Source organism: Emiliania huxleyi, assembly GCF_000372725.1.
Source record: "Emiliania huxleyi CCMP1516 unplaced genomic scaffold EMIHUscaffold_264, whole genome shotgun sequence".
In the NCBI taxonomy this organism is placed as follows: Eukaryota; Haptophyta; order Isochrysidales; family Noelaerhabdaceae; genus Emiliania; species Emiliania huxleyi.
In genome coordinates, this window is record NW_005200057.1 from 64,097 (window position 1) to 79,598 (window position 15,502).

Below are 15,502 nucleotides of genomic sequence, written 5' to 3' on the forward strand. Positions count from 1 at the left end.
TGTGTGGGAGCTATTGGTCGCCGGCTCTGTCCTGCTCTCTTTTGGTGAGAAATCGCGTGTGTGACACACGAGTGTGCGTGTGTCGGTGTGTGAGGTGTGTGTGTATGTGCATCGTGCATGGTGCGTCCCTCCTCCCTGTGTGCGCGGTCTCTGACACAGACGAGCGAGCACGATCGAAAAGGGAGGACGCGGCCAGCAAGCGCGCTCTTGCTGGTCAGGACCCCACCCACCAATAAAAATACACGAGCGAAAACAGTGCTAACTGCTATGAAAAGGCACACCTATGGGACGACATCAGTACACGGCCGTGGGCAGATGACTGCTTCGCGGCGCCGGCCACCGCGCTCGCACTGCGCGGCGGACCCCAGCTTCCGAGAGCGCGCCCCTCTCAACGCGCGCTCGCATGCGCGCGCCCCACCCGTGTCCATGTCGCAAAACGCACGCCCGCACACCCCATGCGCTAGCCTCGCCCTCCCACAGTTTCCCGCCTCTAGTACGCATCTCATGCCTCCGCATGCGAGCTCCTGCTGTCGGCTACCGCCGCTTCGCGGCTCTGCCCTGCTGCTGCTGCTGATGATGATTTTCGGAGGAGAGGAGCGCGTCGATCGGCGGCCTGCGGGTTGGAGACAGAAAGCTGGAGACGAGAGACGCGGGGCGGTGGGAGACGGGGTTCGCAGCGTCGGGCCAGCGCAGCGACAGGGTTCGGTGTCTGCCGGTGTGTCGCCTGCCGCGACCACAGTAGCCTCCGGGCGTAAAGGGGTACTGCGGTCTTTTAGGCGTGCCGCATCTAGGGAGTGCGTGCGTGCGGAGGAAGCGGAGCACGCCCGAGGCGAGCAGGTAGAACCAGAACGAGTTGAGGACGAACGGGATCGGCATCGTCGCCCACGCGACCACAAAGTCTGCCCTCGAGAAGGCTGCGTACGAGCAGTCCGCCATCTTGTAAAACAGGTACGGCGACGGCAGGATGCGGACCACGAAGAAGGAGACGGCCCACGCGACGCCATTGACGAGGTAGAGGCGCGAGCGCTCGTGGCCGAGCTTCAGCAGGATGATGCGCACGTGCTGCCCGATGTTTGTCACCTCGGTGCAGACAAAGAAGAGGACGACGAGGAGCGCGCGGTGCCGCAGCGTCGCGTACGGGAAGAAGAGGATGGAGAGGAGGTGGTGGCCGAGCAGCAGCGGGTGGCGGACCTGCTTGTGCGCGAGGCAAAACACCGTGTCGTACGCCATGTACCCGCACGAGAGGCCGACGGCGCGCAGCGCGAGCGGCGTCGGCGCTGCCGCCAGCGCGGTCGCGTGGTCAGAGATGGGAAGCTCCCACAGCGCCTGCACCGCGAGGAACGGCGCCGTCAGCGCCGGAAAGAGCGAGACGACCGAATTCGTGAGGAAGACGAGGTCGTCGGCGGAGCGATTGGCAGCGACGACCGGCGCGATCAGGCCTCGCCACAGCACCAACAGCACACACGACGCGGCAAAGCTCCAAGAAAAGGACTGGAAGAGGATGGTCGCCTCGTCGCCGAGCGTCTCCTGGATGTAGGGCAGCGGCAGGAGCATGCCAACCCCGGCACGCGCTCCTCCCGGGACCGAGGGTTGAGCAAACCCTGCCCCCACAAAAGCGCCGGCGAACCCACTCGGAAGCCGAGGAAGAAAAACCCCTGTCGTCGAGTTCAGGACCCCACGCTAGTGTGCGTGTTGGTGTCTGCAACCTCCTGGACCCCTAACAGCAAGGCGGCCGGCGGGGGGCGAAGAGGGAGGGGGGGTCTGGTCCTGTCGGCGGGAGGCTTGGTCTGCCTGCAGGCGAAGAGCTTTTCTCCCTTTCTGAACCCTGTGGTGTGACGTGAGAGAGAGATCTTCCTTCTTCTTGTTGTGACGTGTGAGCACGCGGGGCACCAGACCGAACAAAGCAAAATGTCCGAACCCTGGGTTCCGGGGGGGGGGACCGCTTCGCTCGCACGGGAGACGGCGCGTTTAGCCGCGAACAGGGCCGTCCAACGCCTCGAGATAGGCCATGCTCTGGCGGGCTCGCGAGCGGCGCGCACCGCGGTACCTGCAGGGTACAAGCCGGCTGGGAGCCTATTCACAGAGGGTTCACGGGTATTTTTTCGCTTCGCTGCGCGGCCTGGGAATAGGTAGGTAGGTGGGGCACGGAGCCTGGCGATTGGCGCCCGCAATAGGTCGGTAGGTAGGGCGTTTTGGTGCGAGTCATGGAGCAAACCCCCTATCTCGCTAGTAGCCCGAACCCTGTGGTGTGACGTGTGAGGCGCTGCCTAGACTCCACAGCACACCCCGTGCCAAGACGATGGCGACCCAGCCGTCCGAGGCGGCCGGCGGCACGTCGGCGTCCAAGCCGGCGGCGAGCAAGCCGACGGCCGGGCGGCAGCGCGGCGCTCAGGAGATGCTGACGGCGGCGGCCGTCGCCGTCGCCGCCTTCCTCATGCCGTCGGAGGACGCGAGCGCCATCTTCCGGGTGGTGTCTGCGGTCCTGGCGCTGGCGGCGCTCTTCGCCGCGTCGGTGTGCCTCGAGCTCTACCAGGAGTCCAAGGCCAAGCAGGAGGCCAAGGCCGGCAAGAACATGTTTGAGGTGCAGACGATGCGGCTCGAGCTGCCGCCCAAGCCGCCGGGCGGAGTGTTTGGCGCGGCGCGCGGGATGCCCGAGCTGCTCAAGGGGTACCCGGTGACGACAGCGACCGAGGTCAAGCTGCTCGACCACGGCTTCCTCCTCACCTCCGCCACGCCGGACGGCACCCGCCGGCTGCGCGTGCGGCTGCTCGGAGGCGACGCCGTCGGCGGCCGAGAGTAGATGGAGCACGCGCGTCCGCCTCTCTCGGCCTGGCTAGGCGGGCCACGCTTTTGGGACACGCAGCGCTCCGGGCCGCGCCCCCCCCCTCTCCGCACCGCACTCTCCGACGCCCCTCGATCCGGCGCAGAGGGCTCTAGCCGCGCCGCCCCCTCTGCCCCGGTGCGCAGGTTGGGAGACGGGAGGAGAAGCGTGGGAGGAGCAGCGGAGGCGGTGGATCGAGGCGGTGCGCGCGGCGCCGCGGGTGGCCGAGGTGGCCCGCATCGGCTGGCGCGACGTTCCCTCCTTCGGCGCCGCCGCCTCGCCGCGCGCTGTCGGCGGCGGCGAGGGCGGCTGCGGCGGCGGCGAGGGCGAGCAGCTGCAGACACTTCGTAGACACTTCGTAGACACTTCGAGGACACTTCCTAGGCGAGGGCGAGCAGCGGCTGCAGACGGGGGCGGTGGTGCGGGTGGGAGGGGTGGTGTCGAAGCCGGAGCTGAACGGCAAGTTCGGGACGGTGCTGCGCGCGGCCAACGAGGCGGGAAGGCTCGGCGTGCGCTTGGAGGGCGGAAAGGAGAGCAAATCTCCACCTTTTGCCCAGCAGCCGGAGACCTCGAGCTGGTTCCTAACCAGCGGGAGGAGTGATCCGTCAGGAGCCAATCTCCCTCCACGCGAGGAACGTGTCTCCGCTCCCGCCGCTCGACACCCTCGGCGCGGCGGCGGCGGCGGCGGCGGCGTCTCTCGCCCCTCCCCTCCGGACCTTTGCTCTGCGTCTGGCCTGCAGGTGTCTCGGTGGCGGCGCTGCGCTCCTTCTCGTCGGCGCACGCGCACCTCGTCAGCGGGCTGACGGTGGCGGAGGCGAGATGCAGCCGAGAGAGAGCCGAGATGTTGCCGAGAGATAGCCGAGAGGGAGCCGAGATGCAGCCTAGAGGCAGCCGAGAGAGAGCCGAGAGAGAGCCGAGGCGGACCCGAGGCGGAGCCGAGGCGGAGCCGAGACCAGGCGAGGCACGCCATCATCGAGCCGCTCACCTGCGAGTGCGGCCTCTCGCTCGCCCGCGCGCTGCACAGGCGCCGAGGCCACCGCCTCCCCCGCCCAAGACGCGTCCCCAGCCGACACGCACAGCCCGGCGCGTGTGCAGGCTCGGGGCGGAGGACGAGGCGGGGCGGCCCCTCGCGGCGCCGGCGACTCTCTTCCTCATCGCGGCCGACGCGGAGCCTCTCGACGCCGTCCTCGCGGCGGCGGAGCGACACGCCGCCTCCACCGACAGCCCCGGCGACGCGGCCCCGTGGCTGGTGGTCGGGTCCCGCCTCCTCTTCTCCAGCGGCCGGCCCTTTCGTTGCGCTAGGCGACGCGTACCTGTGGCTGTCTCCGTTTTGCACAAACTTCCACGCGCCGCCCGCCGAGGCGTGGCCTCTCTCGTGGTGGCAGGGCCCGTTCCGGGAGGGCGTCAAGAGCATCGGGAAGGCGCGGCGCGCTCTGACCGAGAGCAGCGGGGGGAGGGCGTCGGGAGGAGCGCGGCGTGGGAGCGAGGAATAGGCGGCGGTGCTCTTCCAGCCGTGGGAGGAGCCGCGCGCACTCACGCACGGATGGTGCGTCTGGCAGCTGCACACCGCCCTCGCCGCCGAGGTGCGAGATATGGGGAGATATGGAGAGAGATGTGTCCACCGCCCTCGCCGCCGAGGTGGGTCCTCCCTCCTGTCCGCCCGCTCGACCAGCGCACGCTGGCGACACGTCCGAGACACGTCCGAGACACGTCCGAGACACGTCCGAGACACGTCCGAGACACGTCCGAGACACGTCCGAGACACGTCGCTGCTCAGGTGCCGCTCTCGGTGGTCTGCTCCGAGGCGGAGGCGGCGCGGCTGCGCGAGGCGCCGAGACTCGCCGAGATTCGCCGAGATTCGCCGAGATTCGCCGAGATTCGCCAGAGAGAGGGAGAGGAGAGAGAGAGAAAAAAGTCGCGGCTGCCCGCGGCGTGGCGGACGAGTGCGCGTCCCTGACGCGTCCCTGACACGTCCCCACTCCTCCCAGGCGCTGCTCGGGCGCATGGACGAAGTTGTGTCGGCGTGGGACCGAAAGGCGGAGGGCGGCTGGCGCAAGGCCGAGGCACTTCCTAGACATTTCCTAGACACTTCCTAGACACTTCCTAGGCGGAGGGCGGCTGGCGCAAGGCCGAGGCGGGCTGCAGCGCAGAGGACCTCAGGGCCAAGGTCGAGCGCGGCATCGACCGCGGCTGGGAGGGCGGCGGCGACGAGTTTGGCTCGCGCCTCATCCAGGCCATCCACAAGTGGCTGCTGGGAGAGGCGCGGGGAGCAGCCACCAGCCACCAGCCACCAGACACCAGCCACCAGACACGAGACACCAGACACCAGACACCAGACACCAGACACCATGGCGTCTCAGCCACCAGTCAGCTAGTCCAACCTCCCCCTAACCGCAGGCGCGCGCGGCCCTCGACGAGATGCCGACAGAGGAGCGCGGCCTCTCGCGGCTGCTCGAGCGGGTCGCCTCGCTGCTGCAGGCCTGCTCGCCCGCCTCGGCTCCGTGGATGGCGGCGGGGGCACCCGCCTGGTCCGTGGAGAGGGGTCACCGCCCCTGGCCCTCGCCGCTGCAGGAGCATGGCGAGCTGGAGGCGGCCGAGCCGCTGCTGCGTGAGCAGTACGAGGCGCGCCGCGCGGCGCTCGGCCTCAAGCACGCCGACACTCTCGACGGCGTCAACAACCTGGCGCTGCTGCTGCACCAGCAAGGCAAGCTCGAGGAGGCGGAGCCGTTCTCTCGCCTGAAGCTCGAGGGCTGCCGCGAGGCGCGAGGCGACAACCACCCCGACACCGTCACCGCGCTCGACACCCTCTCGCAGCTGCTCTCCGACATCGGCCAGCCCGACGAGCGCCTCGCCACGGCCCCTCCCGGGCCCTTCCCCATGACGCCTCTCCTCGAGCCCCTCCTCCAGGCAAGCTCGACGAGGCGCTGCCGCTGAAGCGCGAGTCCCTCGCCGTCAAGCGGCAGGCGCACCTCCCTCCCCTCGGCCGCTCCCTCCCCTCGGCCGCAGCTCGGCGACAGCTCGGCCACGTCCGTGCCACGTCCATGACACGTCCATGCCATGCCCCAGGTGCTCGGCGACCGGCACCCGGACACGCTCCTCTCGGTCAACAACCTCGCGGCGCCGCCCTCTCGCCTCGGCCGCCCTCGCGAGGCTCGCCCGAGGTCGAGCCGAGGCTCGCCCGAGAGTAGGTGCTGCTCTCCGACCTCGGCCGCTCGAGCGGCAACACAAACATGTTGCGCGAGGCGGAGCCGCTCAAGCGGGAGGCGCTGGCGGGCTGCCGCGAGGTGCTTGGCAACCGGCACCCGCACACGCTCGCCTCCATCTCCAACCTCGCGGACATGCTCATGCAGCTCGGCCACCTCGACCCGCGCGCCTTCGAGGAGGCGGAGCCGCTCTGCCGCGAGGCGCGAGACACCCCTGACACCTCCCTGACACCTCCCTGACACCTCCCTGACACCTCCCGGACACCTCCCGGACACCTCCCGGACACCTCCCGGACACCTCCCGGACACCTCCCGGACACCTCCCAACTCACGGGGTGCAGCCGGGATGTGCCCACCTCACACGGCCAGTGCTCTCCGCGAAGTTTCCGTGAGTCGTTCCGGGAGCGGTGCTGCAGGCGCTGGCTGGCTCGCGGGAGGTGCTCGGCGACGGCCACCCCGACACGCTCAAGTGCGCCGGCAACCTCGCCGCCTGCTTGGTCGACGTCTCAAAGTACATCCAGGACGAGGCGGCGCACTTGCAAGAAGCTTCTCTGAAGCTTGGTGGAGCCTTCCTGTAGGTACATCCAGGACGAGGCGGCGCACTTGCGCTGCTTGCGCGAGGCGGAGCCACTCTACGCCAACGCGGCCGCCGGCTTTGCGCGCGGGCTCGGCTCGACGCACCCGTCGACTCTCTCGTACGTCTCGGAGCGCGCGCGCGTGCTGATGGACTTGGGCCGCGCCTCCGAGGCGGAGGAGATACAGCGCGACTCCGTCTCCGCCTGCCGCGCGGCGCTGGGAGACTCGCACCCCGAGACCCTCATCGGCGCGCCGCCCTCCGCCCTCCGCCCACCCGCCAGCCGCCCTCCGCCCTCCGCCCTCCGCCCACCCGCCAGCCGCCCGCTGACCACTGCCCCCGCCCCCCCGTCGCGGCGCGGCAGGCATCACGCACCTCGCGGGCGTGCTGCGCGCGCAGGAGAAGCTCGCCGAGGCGGAGCCACTCGCGCGGGAGGCGGAGATGAGCAGAGATGCGCCGAGATGCGTTGGGACGAGCCGAGATGCGTCGAGAGGAGTCGAGAGGAGTCGAGTTGAGAACCCCCTCCCCAACTTAGACTGCGTGCGTGTAGACGCCCCCCCGCCCCCCCTCCTCCTCTCTCGCCCAGGTGCTCGCCGCGTGGCGCTCGCACGAGGCGGGCGACAAGGTGCCTCGCAACACGCTCACCTCGCTCAACATCCTCTGCGACCTTCTCCACTCGCAGGGCAAGGACGCCGAGGCGGAGCCGCTCGCGCGCGAGGCGCAGGCGGGCTTCCTCGGCGCGCTCGGCCCGCAGCACCCCTTCACGCTCTCGTCGGTCGACCTGCTCGCCGCCATCCTGGTCGGCGTCGGGCGGCGGGCGGAGGGCGAGGCGCTGGTGGCGCAGTTCAAGTTCGACGAGGAGGGCGGCATGTCGCCGGGCGGCAAGGGCGGCGGCAAGGGCGGCGGCAAGGGCGGCAAGGGGAAGGCCGCCAAGGCCAAGGGCGGCAGCAGCAGCGGGCGGGGCAGCGCCAAGAAGAGCAAGGGGAAGGCGAACGGCGGCACGGCTCTCCCGATCGAGGAGGTGGACTAGCGCGGCCGGGGCGTGGAGGCGTGGAGGCGCGTGGAGGTTGCCACGACGGCCGTTCAAGGGATCTGGGCTGAGGGACCAGCGGGCGCATCACGCGCGGCGTTCACTCTCCGTTTCTCTAGTAGCCGAACGCGCGAGATGGCCGATGGCGCGGGGCCCGACACGACCTGGATGTGTGCGTGATTTCTCTCTCTCCGACCTGTCTCATATCTCTGACTCTCTGTTGCGTGGCGCGGGATTATGATATATAAGCCACAGACAATGAGAGTATATGAAAAAGCCAGAGAGCCACCGCGAGCTGCGCTACCCTGGTCGGGGCTCGTACAGGACTGTCACCTCCCTCACATCCGCCTCCCCCTCGGCAAGCGTCGAGGCGGCTGGCTTCTGCAGCCTGACTGCGTAGGCCTGCGTGTTTTTCGGGTGGCTGTAGCCGCAAGGCAGCACTCCGAGCCTCAAGTAGTTGCCGTGCGTCACCACGGCCACCGTCGTCTCATCTCCGTGCGCCGCGTAGAGCTGCTGCACCTCGGGATGCTCCCACAGCCAGGCGACGAACGCCTCCCACTCGCCCGGGCCGACGGCGTCGTTGGAGCCGCCGACGTACGACCAGTCGAACTGCTCGTCGACGTCGAATCCAGCGCCGGCGAGGGCGGCACGCTGCTCATCGCGAGGCAGCGGGCAGGAGCCGGGGGAGAGAAAGTCAGAGTCAAAGTACTTGTGTTCGGAGAGGAACGGCGCGACCGTGACACGCGTGCCAAAGGCGACCGCCGCAGTCTCCATGGCGCGCATCAGATATGACGAGAGGACGAGGTGCGGAGCGACGCCGAGCGCTGTGAGCGCGGCTGCGGCGGCCTCCGCCTCCGCCATGCCTTTTTTGGTAAGCATCGGGTCGCGCTTCATCCGCAGAAGCACCTTATTCCACCACGGCAGCTCGTTGTTCTCGGACTGAGCGTGCCGCATGAGGATGAGGTTCATCCTCCCGCCAGAGGGCGGCAGCGCCGAGGCTCCGTCGTCGCAGAACGGACCGATGCGCTGAGCGTCGAGGACAGCGAAGAGCGCGAGCAGCATGAGGAGGAGACTTCCCCACTTGACGAGACGACGAGGCAGGGCGGTGCTGGATGTGCACGCGCCGTGACTGGAGGAGGCCTCGCGCGCCTTGTCGGCCGACTCCGGCGAGAGCAGGGATGGCGTGGGCGCGTCGATCATCTCCCTCGCGAAAACAGAAGAGTGCGCGTGAATATACCCGGGTACGACACGACGCGCCCCCGCACACATGCTCTCACACCCCGCCGCACACCGCGCGGGCTGATCGACTCCAACAAGCTCCTCACTTTCTTCGATTAGTGCAGCTGAGCCACTAAACGGCCCGCTGTCAGAGCCCCCCGATACCTCACTGCCCCGGCGCCCACGCCTCGATCTTCTTGGGCAGCAGCTGGTCCGACAGGTCCTCCCCGTGGCCAAGGCAGCCGCTTTCACCCTTGCCCCAGGTGAACACGGCGCCGTCGGCGGTGCTGGCGATGCTGTGCCCGCCTCCAGCCGACAGGGTGACGACGCGCCGCCCCGCCAACGCCTCGATCTTTTTGGGCAATAGCTGGTTCTGCCCGTCGCCGTGGCCCAGCCGGCCCCAGGCTCCATTGCCCCAGCTCCAGAGGGCGCCGCCGGCGGTGAGGGCGCCGCTGTGGTACAGCCCAGCCGAGACCGCGACGACGCGCTGTCCAGCAAAGGCCTCGATCTTCTTCGGCAGCAGCAGCTGGTTCTGCTCGTCGCCGTGGCCCAGCCGGCCAGAGGCTCCCCAGCCCCAGCTCCAGACGCTGCCGTCGGCGGTGAGGGCGAGGCTGTGGGCTGCTCCAGCCGACACGGCGACGACGTGCGGCCCAACAAAGGCCTCGACTTTCTTCGGCAGCAGCTGGTCCTGCTCGTCGCCGTGGCCCAACCGGCCAGAGTCTCCATAGCCCCAGCTCCAGAGGGCGCCGTCGGCGGTGATGGCGAGGCTGTGGGCTGCTCCAGCCGACACGGCGACGACGCGCAGCCCAGCAAAGGCCTCGATCTGCTTCGGCAGCAGCTGGATCTGCTGGTCGCCGTGGCCCAGCTGGCCGTGGTATCCAAAGCCCCAGCTCCAGACAGCACCGTCCGCGATGATGGCGAGGCTGTGGTACTCTCCAGCCGACACGGCGACGACGCGCTGTCCAGCAAAGGCCTCTTTCTTCTTGGCCAGCAGCTGGTTCTGCTCGTCGCCGTGACCCAACTGGCCAACGTCTCCACCGCCCCAGCTCCAGACGGCTCCGTCAGCGGTGGTGGCGAGGCTGTGAGACATTCCAGCCGACACGCTCACGGCATGCTCCCCGCCCAGCGGAGAAGGGAGGCGGGTCGGCGTCTTGAGCTGCGTCACGCCCTCGCCGTGACCGAGGAGGCCTGGCTGCCAATGCGCAGCCGAGCCGCACGACGAGAGCCGCCCCTCGCCGTCGATGAAGACGCTGTGCCGTTCGCCCGCCGCCGCCCTCGCCGGCGGGTTGGCCTCGCGCAGCAGCGCAGCGAAGCACAGCCACCGCACGGCGCAGCCCTCGCCCTCTGGCTGCGCCGGCAGCTCGAAGCCGCGCTCTTGCGCCCACAAGCGGATGGCCTCTACCGCGAGCGAGGCGTAAAAGAGCAGCGAGACGGCCGCGACGCGAGCGATGTTGGCGGGGTCGCAGCGAGAGAGGGCGCGCACGAGGAGCTCCGTGGGGAGGTCGAGGAGGCGGGCGGGCGGCGGCGTCTCTGGCGGGGGAACGGCGGTGGCGGCGGGGGCGAGGCGGCTCGAGCGGCGGCGCGGCAGGGTGGACATCATCAGGAAAAGAATTTCGAGCGGTACAGGCCGACTTTTTAATTCTTTCCGTATAATATTTAAAGTTTGTACTTGTACTTGTAGCCTGCTCGCTTGGTGCGAAAGAACGATGCGCCTTAGCGCCCAAGTTTCAGGCCGATCCTCCTCGAGAGGTACCCTCAGCCTTGTGCTGTATGGGTACAGTATCCGTGGTGATCTCTTCATTCCATGCTCCGACGAAGTGCGTGATGAAACAGCTGGAGACTCTGTGTGGCTGTGAGCTTGTCGCCGAACTACGATTGAATGTTTTTGCGGGGGATGATTTGGTGGAACGTGTGGGCGCGGCCGGAGCACCGCTGCTCAGGTGCACCGTGCACTATGATAAAGTTGAAAATCGGCTCTCAGAGCGCTTTTCTCCGCGCGCCTTTGCGACAGAAGCGGTATTCTCTGTCGATGTGGACACATTCTATTCGTGCTCTGCGCTCCACCGAGCCTTTGAGGTTTGGCGACTGCACCCGCGCTCGGCGGTCGGCTTCCACCCTCGCGACCTACGTCCGGGAAACGCAGAAGTGTGGGATCGTTCGTACACTGCACCATGGCCGCGCACCGCGATGCTGGTCACTAAGGGCGCTCTACAGCACCGCGACGCTTTTGCCGCATTATTTCGGGAAGCCTATGCGCCGCTGCGTGCACTAGTCGACCGGGCACTGACAGGAGAGGACTACCTGATGGCCTTCGTGCAGGCGCGCGAACTCAGACATGACTTTTACACGGTGTGCCTGCCACTGGCCGACGCGTGCCACTTCAACTGCGCGCCTGCTGCCGGCAGCCTGGGGGCACGGAGCAGCAGGCGACGCCCTTACGTGCTCGCGGAGCTTTTCAAGCGCCTCGATTCACCCTTCACGAATGGCACCGCCCTGCAGCTCTCTGGGGCCACGAGCGGCCCACTTTGCCTGAGTAAGCCCGTCAAGCCCGGTAACTTGGGCACCTGCAACGATAGTGAGGCCCTTCGGCCAGCATACAACCCGTCCAGTGCGCGTGTGGCGATTGCGAAGAAGGCCATTTCTGAACTACAGAAGCATAGCGACGAGTATACTCATTTTAAAAATGCATAAACCATGCGCATGGTCATAAGCGGCTGTCGTCGACGAAGCAGACTCCGAAAGCGAAACGTGGCCTCCGTACGTCCGTAGTGGCCTCAGCCCTCGCAATTTGTGAAAAAAATATCGCGCATATTATCGGGCTCACAATCACTTCGCCGTGGGTGGTGGACTCGGTGGGTGCTGTGAGAGAAAGTTCTTTTGCTTGTGTAAGTGCCAGCGCGCGCCAATCCCTTTTATGCTTGTGTTAGTGCCAGTGCGCGCCCCCGGTTTGCGGTCTTCCGCGGCCGCCGACCGGACCCCCCCTGGCGGTCGGTCGGTCTGCGCTGGGCGCTCAAACCGCGAACTCGGCCTGTTCACTACAAGATGACGCTCGTATTACAAGGCTGAAAACACCTCCCCCTCGCACCTCGAGCCGCCCCGATTCTCGCAAGACGTGTGAGCATGAGGGGGGGGGTGGTAACCCCCTACAGGTGCCCCTGGCCAGGCCTCTGACCGAGAGGGCTGAGGGGGAGATGGCACGGAGCTCCGTAGTCGACCGTGCTTGTGTTATCATCCACATGTTACGACGACACGACCGCCCACATCCCACAACACTGCCGGGTTCGAACATGGCATTCCGACCCGCGGCTCGAAGCAAACGGGAAAGATTTTTACGCACGAGGACGCTCAGCAAGTCCGCACCAGCGACTGCCTGTGCCCGTCACAAGTGGAAGTGCCCGCAGAGTAGAGATGGGTAAAGACGATCTGTGTACATGGACCGGGCGACAGGCGCATAGATTGACGACACGCTCCGTTTCAGCTGGTTTCCGCCCCGCCCCCGTAGGCCGTAGAGTAGATTGCTCACCGCCCCATACCCCACGCCTCGATCTTCTTGGGCAGCAGTTTGTCCGACAGGTCCTCTCCGTGGCCTAGGCAGCCGTGGCCGCCCTTGCCCCAAGCAAAGGCGGAACCGCCGGCGGTGATGGCGAGGCTGTGGTAGCCTCCAGCCGACACGGCGACGACGCGCTGGCCCGCCAAGGCCTCGACCTTCGTCGGCTGCAGCTGGCGCTGCTCGTCGCCGTGGCCCAGCTGGCCGTAGAGACCACTACCCCAGCTCCAGATGGCGCCGTCGGCGGTGATGGCGAGGCTGTGGCAGCCTCCAGCCAACACGGCGACGACGCGCGGCCCAACAAAGGCCTCGACCTTCTTGGGCAGCAGCTGGGTCTGCTGGTCGCCGTGGCCCAACGTGCCGGAGGTTCCATCGCCCCAGCTCCAGACACTGCCGTTGGCGGTGAGGGCGAGGCTGTGGCCGCGCGTAGCCGACACAGCAACGACGCGCTGCCCAGCAAAGGCCTCGACCTTCTTCGGCAGCAGCTGGTCGCGGGGGCCCAGCCGGCCTGAGGCTCCCCAGCCCCAGCTCCAGACGGCGCCGTCGGCGGCGAGGGCGAGGTTGTGCAGACCTCCCGCCGACACAGCGACGACGCGCTGGCCAGCAAAGGCCTCGACCTTCTTCGGCAGCAGCTGGCTTTGCCTGTCGCCGTGGCCCAACTCGCCATCCTCTCCACGGCCCCAGCTCCAGAGGCTGCCATCGGCGGTGATGGCGAAGCTGTGGAAGCCTCCAGCCGACACAACGACGACGCGCTGTCCAGCGAAGGCCTCGACCTTCTTCGGATGCAGCTGGTTCTGCCCGTCGCCGTGGCCCAAGCAGCCAAAGGCTCCACCGCCCCAGCTCCAGACGGCACCGTCGGCGGCAAGGGCGAGGCTGTGCACAAGTCCAGACGTCACGCTCACGGCACGCTCGCCGCCCAGCGGAAAAGGGAGGCGTGTCGGCGTGTTGAGCTGCGTCACGCCCTCGCCGTGCCCGAGCAGTCCTGGCATCCAGTTCGCAGCCGAGCCGCACGACGAGAGCCGCCCCTCGCCGTCGATGAAGACGCTGTGCCGTTCGCCTGCCGCCACCCTCGCCAGCAGGTTGGCCTCGCGCAGCAGCGCAGCGAAGCACAGCCACCGCACGGCGCAGTCCTCGCCCTCTGGCTGCGCCGGCAGCTCGAAGCCGCGCTCTTGCGCCCACAAGCGGATGGCCTCTACCCCGAGCGAGGCGTAAAAGAGCAGCGAGACGGCCGCGACGCGAGCGATGTCGGCGGGGCTCTCGCAGCGAGAGAGGGCGCGCACGAGGAGCTCCGTTGGGAGGTCGAGGAGGCGGACGGGCGGCGGCGTGCCTGGCGAGGGAGCAGTGGTGGCGGCGGTGGCGAGGCGGCTCGAGCGGCGGTGCGGCAGGGTGGACATCATCATCGCGAGGAAAAGAATCTTGAGGACGAGAAAGGGGAAACCCGGTAGGCGGGGCTAACCCTCGGAGACGTGTTATGGCCCTGCGACCGCGCACCCCCCCCCCTTACTTAGCTCTTAGGGGTCAGGGCTCTCTAGCCCGTAGCCCGATACCGAGCGTCCGGCCAACTGGGTGCGCTTCTCAGCTCCCCGGTCCTGGGCGTGAGGTTACTGACCGCACTCCAAGTGCTCCAAGTGCTCCAAGAATTTCGAGCCGCCTGCTGTGAGAGAAAGTTCTTTTGCTTGTGTAAGTGCCAGCGCGCGCCAGTCCCGTGCCTAGTGTCGTGAGGGAGTTTACTCGAATTGTAAATTCTTTTCCTGTGCCAGTCCCGTACCCGGTGTCGTGCGAGGGAGTTTTGTTGTAAAATTCTTTTCCTGGGCACGGGACTGGCGCGCACTGGCACTTACACAGTGTAAATAAATAAATAGAGCAGTCATCTCCAGGGAGAGATGGGCGACGCACACGAACACAGAGGAGTGCGCACCCCGCCCCGCTCGCAGGGCGTGCATCACACAGGTGGACTGTGTGACTCCTCGGGTTTCTGGGACTCAGAGGTGTGCTAGTCGCTATTCTCCGACAATTCCGACATATCTGACGGGCAGTTCGGGCTCGAGCGGTCGCGGTCGCGGCCAGCGCGTGAGGCCTGGCTAGGGTTGCCGGGCGAGAGCTCGACCCACGCGCCGGAGCGCGCGTGGTGCTTGAGCAGCCGGGCGGTCGCCGCAGCCACCTCGAAGGGTAGCTCGTCGAGCCACTCGCCGAATGTGCCCTCGTCCTGCGCCGCAGCGAGGAAATGCTCACCTAAGCCGTACGCGCGGCAGGCCCGGTAGAGCGCCTCGTTCTGGATCTCCTCCGGCGCCTCGGAGTCGTAGCCGCAAACGGAGGAGCCGGCAGAAGAGGCCCGCTTCGCAGGCGGCGCGTCAGGCGACGAGGAGCGCGAACGCCGCGGCGGCACACCGTCGCCGCGCGCGGAGAGCGCGTTCCTGTCGACGCGGGGCGCAGCCTTGCGCCGGCCGCGCTTGGCCGGCCGGATTGTGAGGCTGCCGGCAGGCGGCTGTGCAGCCGCGGCTGCGTGCGACTGAGCCGCAGGCGCGGCGGCGGGCGCGGCGGCTGGCGCGGCGGCGGGCGCCGCGGCGGCGGGCGACTAACACAGTGTTGTGCGAGGGAGGGCACTTGGAGCACTTGGAGTGCAGTCATCAACCGCACATCCAGGGCCAGGGAGCTGAGAAGCGCACCCAGCGGGCCGGATGATTGGCATCGGGTTGCGGGCAAGAGAGCCCTAGCCCTGGGGGTGCGCGTTCGCAGGGAAAGGGCCGTAAAGTAAACCCGGGTCTCCGAGGGTTGGCTCTGCGCTCCGGGTTTCCCCTAGCAGCAGACCGCCCCCTCTACTCGGAGCTATAATGAACACCAGACCTGAACACGACACGCACTCTCACACGACGTCACCGCTCAGGGCCCCTTCGCGCAAGGTCCTCATCCTCACTCCGGAGGAGGCTCCCCTCTCCTCTGAGTTCTTCCTCTTGTTCGCCTTCCGATGATCATCCGACGGGCGCGGGGCCCGACCTCCCCTCGCCTTTTTCAGCCGCGGCCCCGCCACCGCCTCGTCTTCTCTGTCCGCTTCTGTCGCCACCACCGACGGTGATCCCATGCCCGACTCCTCGGGCGAGGGCAGCGGCAT

General features: G+C 67.7%; 5 protein-coding genes across 5 annotated transcripts; 2 read left to right on the forward strand and 3 right to left on the reverse strand.

Annotated features, from left to right (window-relative positions):
* Positions 1–247: 247 nt before the first annotated feature.
* Positions 248–1,554, reverse strand: EMIHUDRAFT_457679 (hypothetical protein; the record flags this gene model as incomplete). The annotated part of the gene is made up of 2 exons (XM_005777207.1): positions 248–613; positions 845–1,554. 2 exons carry the CDS (start codon positions 1,552–1,554, stop codon positions 535–537), a joined length of 789 nt encoding a protein of 262 aa, XP_005777264.1. The 3' UTR covers positions 248–534.
* A 745-nt stretch (positions 1,555–2,299) lies between these two features.
* EMIHUDRAFT_457680 (hypothetical protein) lies at positions 2,300–4,875 on the forward strand (the record flags this gene model as incomplete). Its single annotated transcript, XM_005777208.1, has 11 exons — positions 2,300–2,786; positions 2,968–3,141; positions 3,206–3,351; positions 3,431–3,488; positions 3,562–3,635; positions 3,778–3,845; positions 3,917–4,050; positions 4,124–4,242; positions 4,315–4,404; positions 4,599–4,649; positions 4,810–4,875. Coding segments are annotated over 11 exons (1,467 nt in total), but the record flags the coding sequence as incomplete, so codon positions are not given.
* A 341-nt stretch (positions 4,876–5,216) lies between these two features.
* EMIHUDRAFT_457682 (hypothetical protein) lies at positions 5,217–7,876 on the forward strand. Its single transcript, XM_005777209.1, has 9 exons — positions 5,217–5,299; positions 5,393–5,651; positions 5,729–5,784; positions 5,888–5,938; positions 6,010–6,225; positions 6,441–6,535; positions 6,603–6,795; positions 7,185–7,433; positions 7,617–7,876. The coding sequence occupies exons 1-9, from the start codon at positions 5,240–5,242 to the stop codon at positions 7,626–7,628; spliced, it is 1,191 nt and encodes a 396-aa protein (XP_005777266.1). The 5' UTR covers positions 5,217–5,239; the 3' UTR covers positions 7,629–7,876.
* Positions 7,868–8,443, reverse strand: EMIHUDRAFT_367577 (hypothetical protein). Its single transcript, XM_005777210.1, has one exon. It carries the CDS (start codon positions 8,400–8,402, stop codon positions 7,929–7,931), a length of 474 nt encoding a protein of 157 aa, XP_005777267.1. The 5' UTR covers positions 8,403–8,443; the 3' UTR covers positions 7,868–7,928.
* Positions 8,444–14,386: 5,943 nt separating this feature from the next.
* On the reverse strand, positions 14,387–15,502 carry EMIHUDRAFT_115779 (hypothetical protein; the record flags this gene model as incomplete). Its single annotated transcript, XM_005777211.1, has 2 exons — positions 14,387–14,934; positions 15,388–15,502. 2 exons carry the CDS (start codon positions 15,500–15,502, stop codon positions 14,387–14,389), a joined length of 663 nt encoding a protein of 220 aa, XP_005777268.1.